The following is a 14,934-nucleotide window of genomic DNA, read 5'->3' as shown; positions in this document are numbered from 1 at the left end:
CAAAAATGATGCAATGACATTCTAAAACAGCTGTTGTACCCGTTGTGACGTGCTTGAAGTTTCGTTGCTATGCCGACGGTGCCAGCCTTGCTGCATTCTGCAGCGATAAAGATTCTAAGGGCATGGTCACACATGTGCGAATGCAGGGCGCGGTCACACATGTGCGAATGCAGGCGAATGACCATCGCCTGCCGAGGCGAAATTCGTATCTCGTCGTGCTGAATGTGGGCAGTGCAGGACGTGAACGGGAGGCGAATATTCGCCAATGTTAATTTCGCCTATGTGTGACCATGCCCTAAGACAACTCGGCAAGTTCTCTGTTTTAACGGGTTATTTTCCAGCCTGAAACGGTGCGATGGTATTAATAAACGGCTACACGTGTCATCTAACTTGCGAGTAGTTGGCTATCTCCCTGAATATGAATTAAATGTTTTTAACAGAAAATAACTATTATAAATGCGATTTTATCCACGGAAACGGCTATACAATAATGCTGACTAGCTAGCTGGCTAATCACTGAACCAATGGCCACCAAGTGAGCTGGTAACTTAAAAGAAACATGCAGCTTGAAAAATGTGCAAACTCAACTGTGAAACTATGCAAGACTGCTAATATAACTTATAAGAACCAGAGAAAAGAATGAACAAGAATCAAAGGTATTAACTGCTTTAATTGGATTGCTGAGAGCAGCTAGCTGCAAACAGGTTTTGCAGTTCACTTAACCATGTCTGTACCGCTTGTGAAGAAGTGTCGTGGTATGGCGATAATGTTATGGAGCAGCACTGACTAAGCACACCCACACCTTCAAAATGGCCAATAGGAAAGCAGTGCATTTTTTTGATGACCAATGACAAAATTACAGAAAACTATGAACGCTCAAAAAAATAGCTACAACAGTGATTTTTTCAAAGTTTTCATTGGATGGGCAGATGATTCCTCTGGGTGGGAAAGGCTTGTCTCTGGGTGGGCAATGCCCGCCCCGGCACACCTGTAGACACGCCCCTGCTTCTGTCTTTACTGTATGTTGGCAGCTTCTTCTGGAACACCTTTTCTGTCTGGTTCTTATTTCTTTGTAATTTATCTAAAAGTTCATTTTGTATTTCTGCTACATCTGCTTTGAGTACCTGTCATTCAATTCACATTTGCATTTATAAGAACATAGTTTATTATTTTAATGATTTTGCATGACGGTAGATACCATATCATCCACGTGGTCAGCCAGATACTGAAACCATTTAGGTTTCTCACTAAAGATCTGGGATTTGAAAGCACGGCCTTCTTCTCTATTCTGTTCTGTAAAGATCACATACGGTCATTTCTGTGGGGTTGTTTCAGTTTTGAACTGTTCTGAAATAATTACATTGTGTTCAGAAGTTGCTTTGCAGGTATGTTCCAGAGTGCTTAGGGAACAGACAACTTTGTTAGTATAAAACTTTGTTGTAACTTTAAACATAATTTAACTTTAACCCTCTGCATCTCCTCCATTCAGCTATGATGTAAATGGGCCCAGATCCACTTGTGTATGTTTCCTAACTCAGTAAAACATTTTATAGACATGTTTGCAAGTCCAGATTTTCACAACTTTATACAACCTAGAAAAAAAGGTTATTTGGCTAACTGAAGGTTTTTGTCAGAATATTGTAGCAACATGCTGGGTTATGCAGCAGTTACCCCGGTGATCACTGCCTGTCAGATTCATGTTCAAAATAGGTAGCCTTGAGCAAGGTACTTCACCTAAGAATCCTTTGTTGCCATTATTTACTTATTCATTTATTTGGTTGGGAGAAACACTCATGCCAAACCATTTTCATTGCTAACACTTACCCGACATATTATCCATTCAAGTAAATTCTTCTGAAATGAAAAGTCTTCCCCAGGGTTGGTCATCTGTCCTGGGTAGCAAACTTCCATATTACTCATGGTTCCTTAACTGTCTGTAGCATGTAATATACCAGGTGTGAAAGTCAGTTTGGATTAAGGGGATGTGCGAAATGGATGATTTATGTAATGTGAGAGGGGTTTATATTAAGTATGAATGACCCTAATATGGATATGCTCAATGTGGCCGAGTTTATTTGAGACAGAGCACCAGCCTGTCTCATGCGTTTTAGAAGGGATAGTGTGTTATTGAATGTATGGGAGACTTTATTCTCTCTGGTCCCTGCTCTCTGAGCTTTTGCCTGATGGAAAGTGGCATGAGGAGATTGCTACAAAGCCTGTCTGAATTTAAGGGCCGGCTGGAAACCTGGTCAAGCTGAGTGCCGGTTTGTGAAAGGGACTTAAATCATGCAGCATTTGCCAGTGTAAGCCACTGGGATTTAAGTAACAGAATGAAAGCAATGAGAGTTGGAAACTTGGAAATCTCCAGGACAAATTAAACAGAAAGAGGGGAGCTGGGGCCTCTCAGGTGTGGTAAACAATCCACATTTTTTATTGTGTGTGTGTGTGTGTGTGTGCGTGCGTGAAAATGTGTGTGTACTGTCATGTTTGTGTGTACAGATCCGTGTGTGTTGTGTTGGGTTGTGTTTCACCCTTCTCTTCCTTTTAAATTAAATAGAAACTAATCATAGTTAATTTTGTTTGAAAAAATCAAGCGTCCTCGGGGACCTCCCTAGTAAATCAAAGTTTGTTCATTACGATTTATAATTTTTAAACGGCCTTGCTTGCGTGTCACAGCGATTAATAATGTTGCACGTCATAACGAGGTATTCCGCCTTTCTCCCATACGCGGCTGTCCTTTGTTAATTTGTCCTTGGTCGGTGTGAGAGAATCCGCGAGAGAAGATGCGGACGACCTGTTATCACGAGGACCCACGCGCGGTCTCCCGATGTCTTCCCGTTGCGCGTGTGCCAAACAGATACGCTGGCGACCGTGCCGAGCAGCTTAATCTTGCTAGAATGTCTCACGGCGCATTACTGGGACGAATGCTTACCCCTTTGGTGGTTATAGTCATGGACGTTCAGAAGCGAAACGCACATTTATGCGCACTATACAGTAAATGCTCATTTGTAGATTCGGAAAATCATTCGGAATTCATTCTCTCGTAGATGTTTCTTTCATTTTACGCATTAATGCTGACCTGCTATTTTAAATTGACGATTTCACGAAGAGAACGGCAGCTTTTTTTATTGTAGGCTGTTGCATCAATGATAATGTGAACCAACACAGAGAATATAGCGTCTGCTGTCAGAAGCGTGTTCATTTTCCATCTATATTTGCATTTTTGATATGGGGCATGGTGCTATTTCTAACTTTGACATTTGAAGTCTGTGGTTTTTAGACAGTCTGTATGTGGTATTAAACACTGAACCAACAATGTTACAAATAAGGAAGAGGTATCAGGGTGCTTAATTCACGTCCTCTTTCTCTGACACTCTGACTTGGTACAGCCTCTAACCTATGCAAGATAACTATCTGTTTCCTGAAAAGGTGACATACATGTTGAAGGACTATTTTACATATGTGCATGTCTTTATATGGTATGGTATGCGGGGGTTGTTGCTGTGCATTGTTCAAAATAGATAGTTTTCAGAAGTATCTGACACGAGGCTCCAGCAACTGGGTAGTGAGTTATAACATTGGATACTCAAGAAGGATTTCAGTGTTTTGTTAATGAATGCAACAGAGAGAAAGAGAAAAAATCTGAGATTTATACCATGCAATAAATATTAATATTGTACATCATGGAATAAGTCTTTTTCATTAACATCATTCATTCCCCTTCCCGATAGAATGGGTGACCTGTCGTCTCAGAGTCATGATTTATCATTTACACAGTGAGAAGCAGGGTTTTATGGAGCCCCTAGGAAATGTGGGCGGAGAGTATTAGAATGTTCATACCTGGTGCCCCTAGAACATGCTAAGCCTTGAAATCTGTTAGCTAGCCTCCTTCTTGCCTTCGCAAGCCTGATTTGCATTCATTGAAAAATGTTGAATAATGCGTTTGGATATGTGTAGATAATTATAGATGCACAAATAGATATGCATTTCTAATTCATGCTCTTAGTTGACATGCATCCTTCACAATGCATTTTGTCAGTTATTTTAAGATATATGTCACAGAGACCAACAAAGGAATAATTATGTATATTTACAATATATTTTTATGTATTTTCCACCAATATATACAATATATTGTACAAATGTAGTACATTTAAAAATAATGTTTTATTACTTTCAATGTTACATCTTGATATCATTGGTACATGTAGTTAAATATAAATAATTAAAGTATTATCAGAATACCCTTCTATTGTCAAAAAAAGCCAATATGCTGGATCTCCATACTACAAATATATATATATATAACTGAAAAGAATTACCCAGTTTGGTTCGCTGAATCTGCCCATCTATTCAGTTAATCTCCCATCACTTCAGCCAGCGTATGGGGAGGGTCAGGGGACTGGCCTGTAATACCCTTGCGTGCTAAATATTTGTGCTGACAAAGACGAGCCACCCCCAGTTTGTTCTCACTAAATACTGATTTAAGGGTCCTTATAAAAGCTGCCATATACAATACTTCAGGGATCTCAGGCTCTTGTCCTGGAGGCCTGCTGTGTTTGCTGTTAGCCAGTGTGCTCCAGAACTCTAATGGTTGCAGAACTCCAGCCATTGATTGGCTAAAAGTAGTCCACACACCTAGTTTCCTAGGTTTACATTGGTTGCATATTGAAAGGAAAAGCCTGGAGTCACTGTGCTGATCCAGGACTGGAGTTTGAGAACCCTGCTGCACATTAGATACAGTCAGGTCCATAAGTATTTGGACAGTGACACAATTTCCATCATTTTGGCTCTGTATGCCACCACAATGGATTTGAAATGAAACAATCAAGATGTGATTTAAGTGTAGACTTTCAGCTTTAATTTAAGGATTTTGTCAAAAATATTGAATGAACAACGTAGGAATTACAACCATTTGTATACGTAGCCTCCTCCATTTTTAGGGGCTCAAAAGTAATTGGACAAAGTAACATCGTCATAAATTGTCATTTTTAATACTTGGTTGCAAATCCTTTGCAGTCAATGACTGCCTGAAGTCTTGAACCCATACACAGCACCAGATGCTGGGTTTCTTCCCTGGTGAAGCTCTGCCTGGCCTCTACTGCAGCTGTCTTCAGTTCCTGCTTGTTCTTGGGGCATTTTGCCTTCAGTTTTGCCTTCAGCAAGTGAAATGCATGCTCAGTTGGATTCAGGTCAGCTGGTTGACTTGGCCATTGCAGAGCATTCCACTTCTTTGCCTTAAAAAAAGTCTTGGGTTGCTTTTGCAGTATGCATCGGGACATTGTCCATCTGCACTGTGAAGCGCCGTCCAATGAGTTTTGAAGTATTTGACTGAATCTGAGCAGATAATATAGCCCTATACACTTCAGAATTCATCCTGCTGCTTTTGTCAGCAGTCACATCATCAATAAATACAAGGGAACCAGTTCCAGTGGCAGCCATACATGCCCACGCCATAACACTACCTCCACCATGCTTTGGATAATGAGCAATTCCTTTCCTTCTCCATACTCTTCTCTTCCCATCATTCTGGTACAGGTTGACCTTTGTTTCATCTTTCCATAGGATGTTGTTCCAGAACTGTACAGGCTTTTTTAGATGTTTTTTGTAAAACTCTAATCTGGTCTTCCTGTTTTTGAGGCTTACATCTTGTGGTAAACCCTCTGTATTTACTCCTGAGCTCACCAGCTCTCTTTCTTTTTAAGAATGTACCAAATAGTTGATTTGGCCACACCTAATATTTTTGCTATCTCTCTGATGGGTTTTTTTTTCAGCCTAATGATGGCTTGCTTCACCGACAGTGACAGCTCTTTGGACTTCATACTGAGAGTTAACAGCAACAGATTCCAAATGCAAATGCCACACTTGAAATCAATTTTAGACCTAATATTTATCTGCTTACTTGTAAATGAAATAATGAGGGAGTAACACACACCTGGCCATGGAACAGCTGAGCTACCAATTGTCCAATTACCTTTGGTCCCTTAATAAGGGGGGCTGTAATTCCTACACTGTTCACCTGGTTTGTATGTAAATACCTTCAAATTAAAGCTAAAGGTCTGCACTTTGAACTCATATTCATTTTTTAATTTCAACCCCAATATTCTGTGGTAGACAGCTAATATAACAATAACTTTGTCAATATCCAAATACTTATGGACCTGACTGTATGTTTTATAAGTATTGAATAAGTATGTTTAATAGATTGTAGTTACTGGGGATGCTCAGATGTATCACACACCACCCTTTATGTGTTGTTTAATAGCAGTAACATGTATGTCTTGTCCTCAGCGTGACATCACATGGTGCCCACAGCTTCCTTCTCCTCAGACCGTCGCCATCGGTGACGTGTGCAGACAGCCCTGGTGACGTGGCCTTCAGTGGTGGTGACATCATGTCCGTTGTCGTGGAACCCGGAGAGGAGGTCCTGAGCTGGCTGGAAGGCCTCCGCCTGTCGCAGTACGCTGGCTGCTTCCTGGAGGCGGGCTGCCTCCGGCTCGAGGACTGCGTCGGGCTGACCGACGAGAGGCTCCTGGAGGTCGGGGTGTTCCCCACGGGTCACCGCCGAAGGATCCTGCGCAGCTTGGAGTCGTTGGGGGCGACGGGCTCCCCAGAGACAGGGGCGCAGAGGGTTAAACCCATCCCCAAACCGAGGCGCGTCTTCCTGAAGGACAGGAAGCGAGCCACGATCGGCCAGCACCAGCCAGCACGGACGGAGGTGGAGCCTCAGCCGGAGAGTCAGGCACTGACACTGCCGCTAGGGGTGGGGATAGGGGCGGGGCTGGAGGAGGAGGAGTTTGGGCTGGAGTCCGGGGAGGCCCCAAAAGATCCGTCGGTCGCCCAAGATTGCCCTGAGGTAATGCAGGCATCCAGCTCCAGCAGCTCGGACTCACTGAATGCCTCCTCCCCTTCTGAACAAGCCTCAGACAGGGAGACTTCCCCCGAAGGCCCCGCCCCTTCCATCCCACCGGGATTCCAGGGGACTATGGTGCTCAATGAAATCTATGATGAGGGCTGGAGCACCAATGGCACACCCTGCCCCAATCCCAAACCCCGCCCCACTCGTTCCTACAAACTGAGACACCGACCAGTGCCGGAGATTCCCAGCCACACTGTACTGCCCCCTGCAGACAGGTAAGATGAGTATAGAGCAGGCGATGAACCTTTCAGACACTATTGAAAATGTTGCCATGAAATTACTGATAAATCTAAAGGAGGCACCTGTTTTCCTGGATATTTAAAACCAAAAAAAATTTCATATAAAATTGACTGTAAGTTTTGTTAGCGGCATGTTCATGTTCTCAGGGATCTGCAAGGTTTTGATTTCAAGGTTTGCTGGTATCTAAAGACTTAAGCTATTCAAATTATCATTTGAACAAGGTCAGGTGAAAACTTTTGTACATTTTTTTGAACAAGTATCTGGGGATTTGGTCGACTGTTCTTCTCAAATGAAAAATGATAAACAAATACTGGTGTCCAGAATTAGTATATTCACATTTTGCAAATACGTATAAGAAAAAACAAAACAAAAACAAAATCATGAATAATACCTGTAGTATTTGGCCCGGTGGAGAATCAGATTTGTCTCGGCCGTGTCTACCAACGGAGAGAGCAAACACAGCTGGGTTGTGCTAACGAATCATCCCAGGTGCTTAAAGGTGTGCTCCTCTCCGTGGCACGCGGCTGAGACCAGGAGCGCATGCCGAGGGTTTACCAGAGCAGTAAAGCAAAGCAAAACTAACACAGCTGAAAAGCTGGCGGGCGGATAGCGGAGAGCTGAGAAGCTTCCGTTTTGTCTTCATTGGTTTTGTTCATTGTTTTTTTTTGTCCAGAACCTGTGATTGGGAAGGGTGAAGGCGTTCATTTATTTGCTTGTGTTTGTGTGGGTGCTCTCTCTCTCTCTCTTTCTCTCCCTCCCTCCAAGTGGTAATATGGCGTGAAAACCTGCGACTGCTGCATCTCTCTCACAGGCGTGTCAAATGGCATGAGACAATACCCAAACACACACACACACACACACACACACATACCCAAACACACACACAAACACACACACACACACACTGGCATACACACACACAGACACACGATAAGATCATAAGCCGTTATTCTCACCCTCATGAATTTATCAGAACTTTTTCAATTGTTTTCATTTTCTTTTTTCACACTCCAGTTCAGCTTTTGGCTCTTGTGTGGTTTTGGTGTGTACCTGCTCGGATCTTCTGGAGGCAGGGTTGTCCCTCATCGTTAAGCAGCAGTGACAGAGAGGCGTAGGGCTTCAACATGTACAGTTGTTACACCATGATGCTCTATTTCCACAGGACCCTGCGAAAGCACGGCGACCCTCATGCACAGCCGCGCACCAGCACCGAGAGCCCCACCGGTTTAAACACTAGGCGAAAAGGTACAGTCCTCCTTCGAAAACTTTGTGTTTTTTTTAATGAATATTTAATTCCAAAATCAAATCCTAGGATTGTTTTCCCTAATAAAAGGATGCCGTATTTTCGGATGTGACTTTGGTCTCCCTGGAATACCTCCTTAGCTTGTTACGCATGCAGAGAGTTCCTAGCAAACTCCCAACTCCGAAAGTTGTTTAACTTTGTTTGTTAGGCGCTTTATAGATGACAGAGTTGATGCCTGCTCCCCCCTCCCCCAAGTGTCCCCCCCCCCAGTGCGGTCTCAATCCTGCTGTAAAAGTCTATATGAATGCCTGAAGAAGAAGACACTCCCTTCAGAAATCATTTGGAGGAGAATGTGTTTGTGTGGCGCTGTCAGTCCACCGTTGTCTCTGGCCTGGGAGTGGGAATTGAATAAATTCGGTCCTCAGACAGGCGACTGCGTGTGTGGAGATCTCTCTCTCTTTCTCTCTCTCTCTCTCTCTCTCTCTCTCTTTCCCTCTTTCTCCCTCTGTCTGTGACGTGCCTGATGTTCTTGACAGCATGATGTGATTGATGTCCCTGATCCAGAGAGGGTCCCCTGGCGCCTGCCTGTTGGTGTCTCTCGCAGTATGTTAAACACTCTCTCAGCGCTGAAAGACCTGTCGGCCCGGCCGTCTTCCCCCCCTCTCCGCGGCTCTGTCCATCCGCCTGCGCGTCTTTCCACTTACCCCATTACTGACACAGACTGAAGGCGAGTATGGAGAGAGGGAGGGTAAGAGAGAGAGAGAGGGACAGAGAAAGAGAGAGAGAGAGAGAGAGGGAGAGAGAGCAAGAGAGATGGAAGGAGCGATAGAGATAGTGAGCGAGGGAGCAAGAGAAAAAGAGAGGAAGAGAAAGAGAGGGATCGGGAGGGAGAAAGAGGGAGTGAGAGCAATAGAGGGACCAAGAAAAAGAAAAAAAGCGAGAGAGGGAGTGAGGGAATCAGAGCAATAGAGGGAGCGAGGGAAGGAGAAAGCAAGATAGGGAGTGAAAGATAAAGAAAGGGAGTCTGCGAGCGGGAGAGAGGGAGAGAGACAGCGGCTTAGGCGATGCGTCCTCAGTATGCTGTCAGACGAGATCTTGCGTGGCGCAGAGGTCGCTGATAGACTGGGCCAGAGCAAATGAGAAACATGGCGCCGTGCGAATCTAGCGCACAGCAGGGTGGTGTGATGTGAAGGGCCGTGTTAATACCACCATAGACGTCAAACAGTAGATCAGACCGTGCAGCAGTCTGTCTGACGGTCTGGTCATCTTCCCACACAGACCCATGTCCCATCTCTTAAGACCACATGATGCCCCCCCCCCCCCCTCCAAATCCCCACTCTTTAGCATTTTCAGTTTTGTATTGATTCATGTTATTGATGATTTTTTTATGATTTATGCGGTTTATGTTACTGTTTATATTATTGTGGTGTATAATCGGGATGTACTCATGGTTTGTAGGTCCTGCTTAGCATTCATTTGCACTTGCACTTTAATGATGCTCCTTATACACTTGCTGATCTGGGCATGTTGTTGCCCAGTTCTGGAACTATTGAGATATAAATCAAATAAATGCAGTTATGCTCTCTTATATTGTGCGTTGCTTCGGATGGCATCATCTGATAAATGTGGCGTAATGTCCAATTCCTGTTTAAAAGTCCCAATCAGTCCTGAAAGACTCCCAAAAGCTAGGAACCCTGATGATTAAACCAGCTTCTGTCAGGGTTTTTAAAGACGGTGTGAGTTCAGCTAAGAGCCAGGTATGGCTTGGAATGCCCGATCTCCTCCGCTCTAGATCTATGGCGGGGCGGGACTGGGCGGTCTTCACCTTGGTCCCCACGAGATGAGATCTCATTTTTCAACATGACAGCGAACGACTACGCTGGGTCACCGCGGGTCTCCAAACTAATGGTGTCTGGAACGTTTGGTGGCCTTCCTTTTGTGATTAAGTCCCAGTGGACGCTCTCCAAGAATGTCCTTGGTGAAAGCTATCGTCTGTCAGTCTACCGTTACAAGGACTTTGTCTCCCAGTGGACAATAAAAAAAAGTCTCATAAGAGTGTGGAACATCACTAGGTGTATGCCTGAGGCTCTGTTCTTGTGTATGTGAGAGAGAGCGAGAGAGACTCTGGGGTAACAGCACTGGCAGAAACTGAATGCACATGCTGCTATTGTAATAAGTTTGCCAGAAAACATTTTATTTCATGAACGAGGAAGTGCTCCTAGAATGATAACATCTTTTTCACTTGCAGCTCCACTGGTAAGAACTCTATCTCCCATCTGTCCTTATGGGGAAACGTTTCTGTATAACAACCCAGAAAGCATATTGGTAAGTGTGAGTGTCAAAACAAATATGTACTTGTTTGCCTCAGTTGTTCAGTTGTAGGCAAAATATATTTTCAACTGGATATTTATTCTTTATCATTTATTACTTCGAAGATTTAGTAATAATTGGTGTTGTTCATTTTCAGATTTGTGTTCCTGCAGTACTTTTTTAAAGATGCAGTTTAAATCTTTAAAAAAGTAAAAAAGAGGCTGAAACATGACTGCAAATGAAAGAGAGTAGTCAGTAATGCAGATCATCGACAAATTCAGTCTTGAAACTAGTTACTGCCTGCTCAGGCAAGGCGCTTCTCTATATACTCTCGATTTCACTGGAAACCAGACACCAAATGCCAAAGAGGAAGTCCCTTCGAGGGGTAAAGAGAAGGTCACCTTTGCTCCCAACCACAAAAAAACAAACAAAAAAAAAAAACGTAGATGCCGTGTAACTGTACAACAGCTAGCAAGCTAACAATGGCTACCTACAGGGTTGGGAAAAGCGAGGGAGTCGTCTAGACCTGGGCAGTCACGTTGTAAACAAAACAACGCAAGAACAACTGTTAGAAATATGTGCCCTGCCACTTCAGGTTGTGGGATTTGTTGTGTTTTTTTATTTGATACTGGCTATCTCATTTGCATACTGCTGCCAGCTTGATCTAGGTCATTGAAACGGGAGGCAAGTTTTCCATTGATAACGACGGTTTAAATTTTTGTTCCAATTGTTGTTTTGATTAATTGAAAAGTTGCTGTGGAATATATATTGCGCCGAATAAATACTACTGCTTGATTGGATCCTCGCCGTCCGGTTTCCACTTAATGCTGCATGATTAATGAACAGAAAGTTACCAAGTTGGCTAAATTAGCGGCGATGTCTCCCTGCTGTTCCTGACTACGGTCTGAAACACTGCCAAAAAGGTGGTGGCATTAAATGACACTAGCAGACACCCCAGGTCCAGTATCATATTATTTAATATGGGTTATTTATATATTTTATTAGGGTAATGGTTGAAAAAAAAAATGTCCCCGCATGAAAATAGCTTTTGTCACGTGATTTACTATTACGGTATTACGTTACGTTTATGATAGTACTATTTCATATTTGAATTTTACGGTATACCGTCATACCACTATACCATCACATCCCTGTTTGGGGCCACTTTGATTTGAATTCATTTCAGACAATGAACTGAAAAAAATGCATAACGTCCTGTAAAAACTTTTCTATCAATCAGTTGAATTTCATGCCCTGAGTTGAACCCCTAACTGTGGTGTACAGGAAATAGCCATTGATTTTACAGTCATTTTGTTGTTGTTGTTGTTGTTGTTGTTGTTGTTCTTCTTCTTATTATTATTAATGATAATAATAATAATAAGAATAAGAATAACAACAGTAACAACAACAACAACAACAACAACAACAACAATAATAATAATAATAATAATAATAATGATAATAATAATAATAATAATAAATCTTTATGTAACCAGGAAAACCTCAGTGGGATATAAATATCTTTTTCAAGAGTGTACTGGCCAAGACAGGCTGCAGCACATATAACCTGGTTGCAGATAATATAAAAGCAAATTATTGACAATAAAGATTACAGAAGACAAGCGGAAAAAAACAAAACAGGAAATTAGTACAAATTCTTGTAAAAATCAGAAAGCCATAGCCATTTTCAAACTCATTGTTACAATACATACACAATGCACGGATGAACACTTCCTGCCTTTCTAATGCCTTCCTCATTTTGTTTTACACGTTATTGGCTAATCTGGGAATTTGCTGAAAGGAGTTAGAATCCTTCCTGCTTTAAATGTACACCGTGTTGTACATTCTGCATCACAGTGCCAATATTGTCACGGAATGGCTGCCAGGAGCACTGAATACATCCGCTTGTGCTCAAGAATATCAATTTGAGGGCCGCAGCATGTCCTGTTACAATGTCTTTGCAGTCCAAAGATAATCAGAGCATTCTGATTGGCAACAATTCCTTAGACCGTTTAGTGATTACAAAGCGCACCGTAGGGTTGATGTCAAGGGTAATGGCTGTTATGCCCACTCACACCAACGAATGTATGCGCAAACACACACACACACACACACATACATGCATACACACACACTCACACTCACGCATGTTCACACAAACACACACACATGTGCACACACAAACACAGGAACACACACACACATACACACATGCACACACGCTTATACAAACACAGATATGCACACATGTGCACAGGCATATACACAGAGACGCACACAAGCACACACACACACGTGCACTCATTCACGCACACATACACACACACACACACACACACACACACACACACACACACGTGCACTCATTCACGCACGCAGACACGCACATACACACACACACACACACACACACGCAGGCACACACACACATGTACACCATGGCTTGAATTAACACTTGGATCTAGTGCTTGTCTAATTGCACATGCTGATTCAATTGTGAATCAATATCGTGCCCTAAAGTGGTGTTGGGAGGGACAGATATTGCTTCACAATGTTCTGTAATGAGGCGTTATGTACCTTACAGGTTCTAACATGCAGTGCTTAGTGAGCAGATTCTCCACAGCAGGAACCCATATGAACTGTAAGAACCCGCAGAAGGGCAGTTTTCCATCTTTCGGAGTATAGCCAGAGATATTACAGGCTAATTCTGCTCCTGTCTTCCTTTCTGTCCTCTTCTTCTCTTAACGGCAGGAGGTTTTCCGGATGGTAAACAGGAGTGTCTGGTGCTTCTGAACATCCATTACAACTGTAATACGCTTTGTCACACCTCGGTAAATTTTCAGGCAACGCAACAAAGTAGAATGTGGTTGACAGAACCTTCAATGACAAAAGCATGAAGCTGACCATCTGGTTAGCTCGTGATATCTGTGGTACAACCTTAAAATGCAATGCCAGGGTTAGAGAAGGAACACCCCCAGCCTACAATGCATGTTCCCCCAGGAACCCACCTATGCTCTGGCAAAGTCGGTGTGCTGCTTAGTACTCTGGCTAATTCTAAGATCTGAGCCTAGTGATGGTTTTTTTCCCCCTAAAGCCGTGTCTCCATGAATCAGGGCCTGCGTGCAGGCTTCTCTTAGCATTCGAAATTAGCGGAGCGCGAGGCGGACTGAGATTGCTGAAATGCAACACACCTCAGGCTCGCATCAAAGCCCTTTGTCCAGACTTGTTTGCCGATTTACGAGGGCCATATTAATATATGTTAAATTAGCAACACAAAGATGTCAAATGAACTATTACACAGCAGACCCAGATTTCTCTTCTGCACTGTGCAATTATTACTGCTAATGCACTCTACCGCAACTTAATACTAAGTTGTAGCTTGCAACATTAGTTATGTGTAGCGAGTGAAATATAAATATTACACATAAATTGTTTATTATGTTTTTTAAGCATTTTTATCTGATGGATGGATTTATGGAATGCAGAAATTCAGACTGTTGGTCTTGCTAAATGGCTAGACATCTGAGTACAAGGTCCTTCATAAAATTCTCCTTTAATCTAAAAAAAGCACTGGTATTATGTGTACAAATCTAGAGATCTGGAAAATGGCTGTTTGCTTCAACAAGTGGCTGATTCCACGAAGCTGAGCAATGACTCTCTCTCCCTCTGACCGTTTCAGGATTTTGGCACAAAGGAACTGCTTAAGAATAAAATCTCCGACAAGATACAGCACAAGAAATTACGGTAAAGTGAAACTTTTGTTTTTATTTTGTCATTCAGACCTGCAAGTACGTGAAAAGGTACATTGTCAGATTCTTTAATGGCAGACAAACCTGGAATATATTAAAAGGGAAGCAAACCCAGTAACTCATCTGTACTGTACAAAGACATTTGATGTTATAAGAATTATGATATTATAATAATTATTCATGAACATGTTATTTAAGAATGGCCCGTTCAGTCCATCTAGGCCATATCCAAAGCCAGCAGCAGACTGCTGTGTTGCCAGCTGTTGGTCCGCCGCCATTTTGAAAATTGCCCTGTCACGGTCTACTGATAGCGGGACCATTCACCAACTATTTTGCAGTCTGATGGTCACCAGTGTCTCCTAATCCGTCTGTAGAGGATAGCTGTAGCGCCGACTGCACTACTGCTAGAGGGAGGTGTATTGTTTGCTGGGTGGGTTATTATGGCAACTTTCCAGTGTCTCTGCATATAGTCT

At 42.8% G+C, this 14,934-nt stretch overlaps 1 protein-coding gene across 1 annotated transcript in view; it reads left to right on the top strand.

Annotated features, from left to right (window-relative positions):
* arap2 (ArfGAP with RhoGAP domain, ankyrin repeat and PH domain 2) overlaps positions 1–14,934 on the top strand; it is a 132,271-nt gene that overhangs the window by 8,484 nt on the left and 108,853 nt on the right. Inside the window, exons 2-5 of the mRNA XM_064343836.1 lie at positions 6,292–7,134; positions 8,322–8,404; positions 10,651–10,727; positions 14,392–14,456. Of these exons, the coding sequence (XP_064199906.1) occupies positions 6,395–7,134; positions 8,322–8,404; positions 10,651–10,727; positions 14,392–14,456 (965 nt within the window). The 5' untranslated portion in view covers positions 6,292–6,394. The remainder of the gene's footprint in view (positions 1–6,291; positions 7,135–8,321; positions 8,405–10,650; positions 10,728–14,391; positions 14,457–14,934) is intronic.

The sequence above is a fragment of the Anguilla rostrata genome, chromosome 7, assembly GCF_018555375.3.
Source record: "Anguilla rostrata isolate EN2019 chromosome 7, ASM1855537v3, whole genome shotgun sequence".
In the NCBI taxonomy this organism is placed as follows: domain Eukaryota; kingdom Metazoa; phylum Chordata; class Actinopteri; order Anguilliformes; family Anguillidae; genus Anguilla; species Anguilla rostrata.
This window is presented reverse-complemented; position numbering and strand designations above follow the sequence as displayed.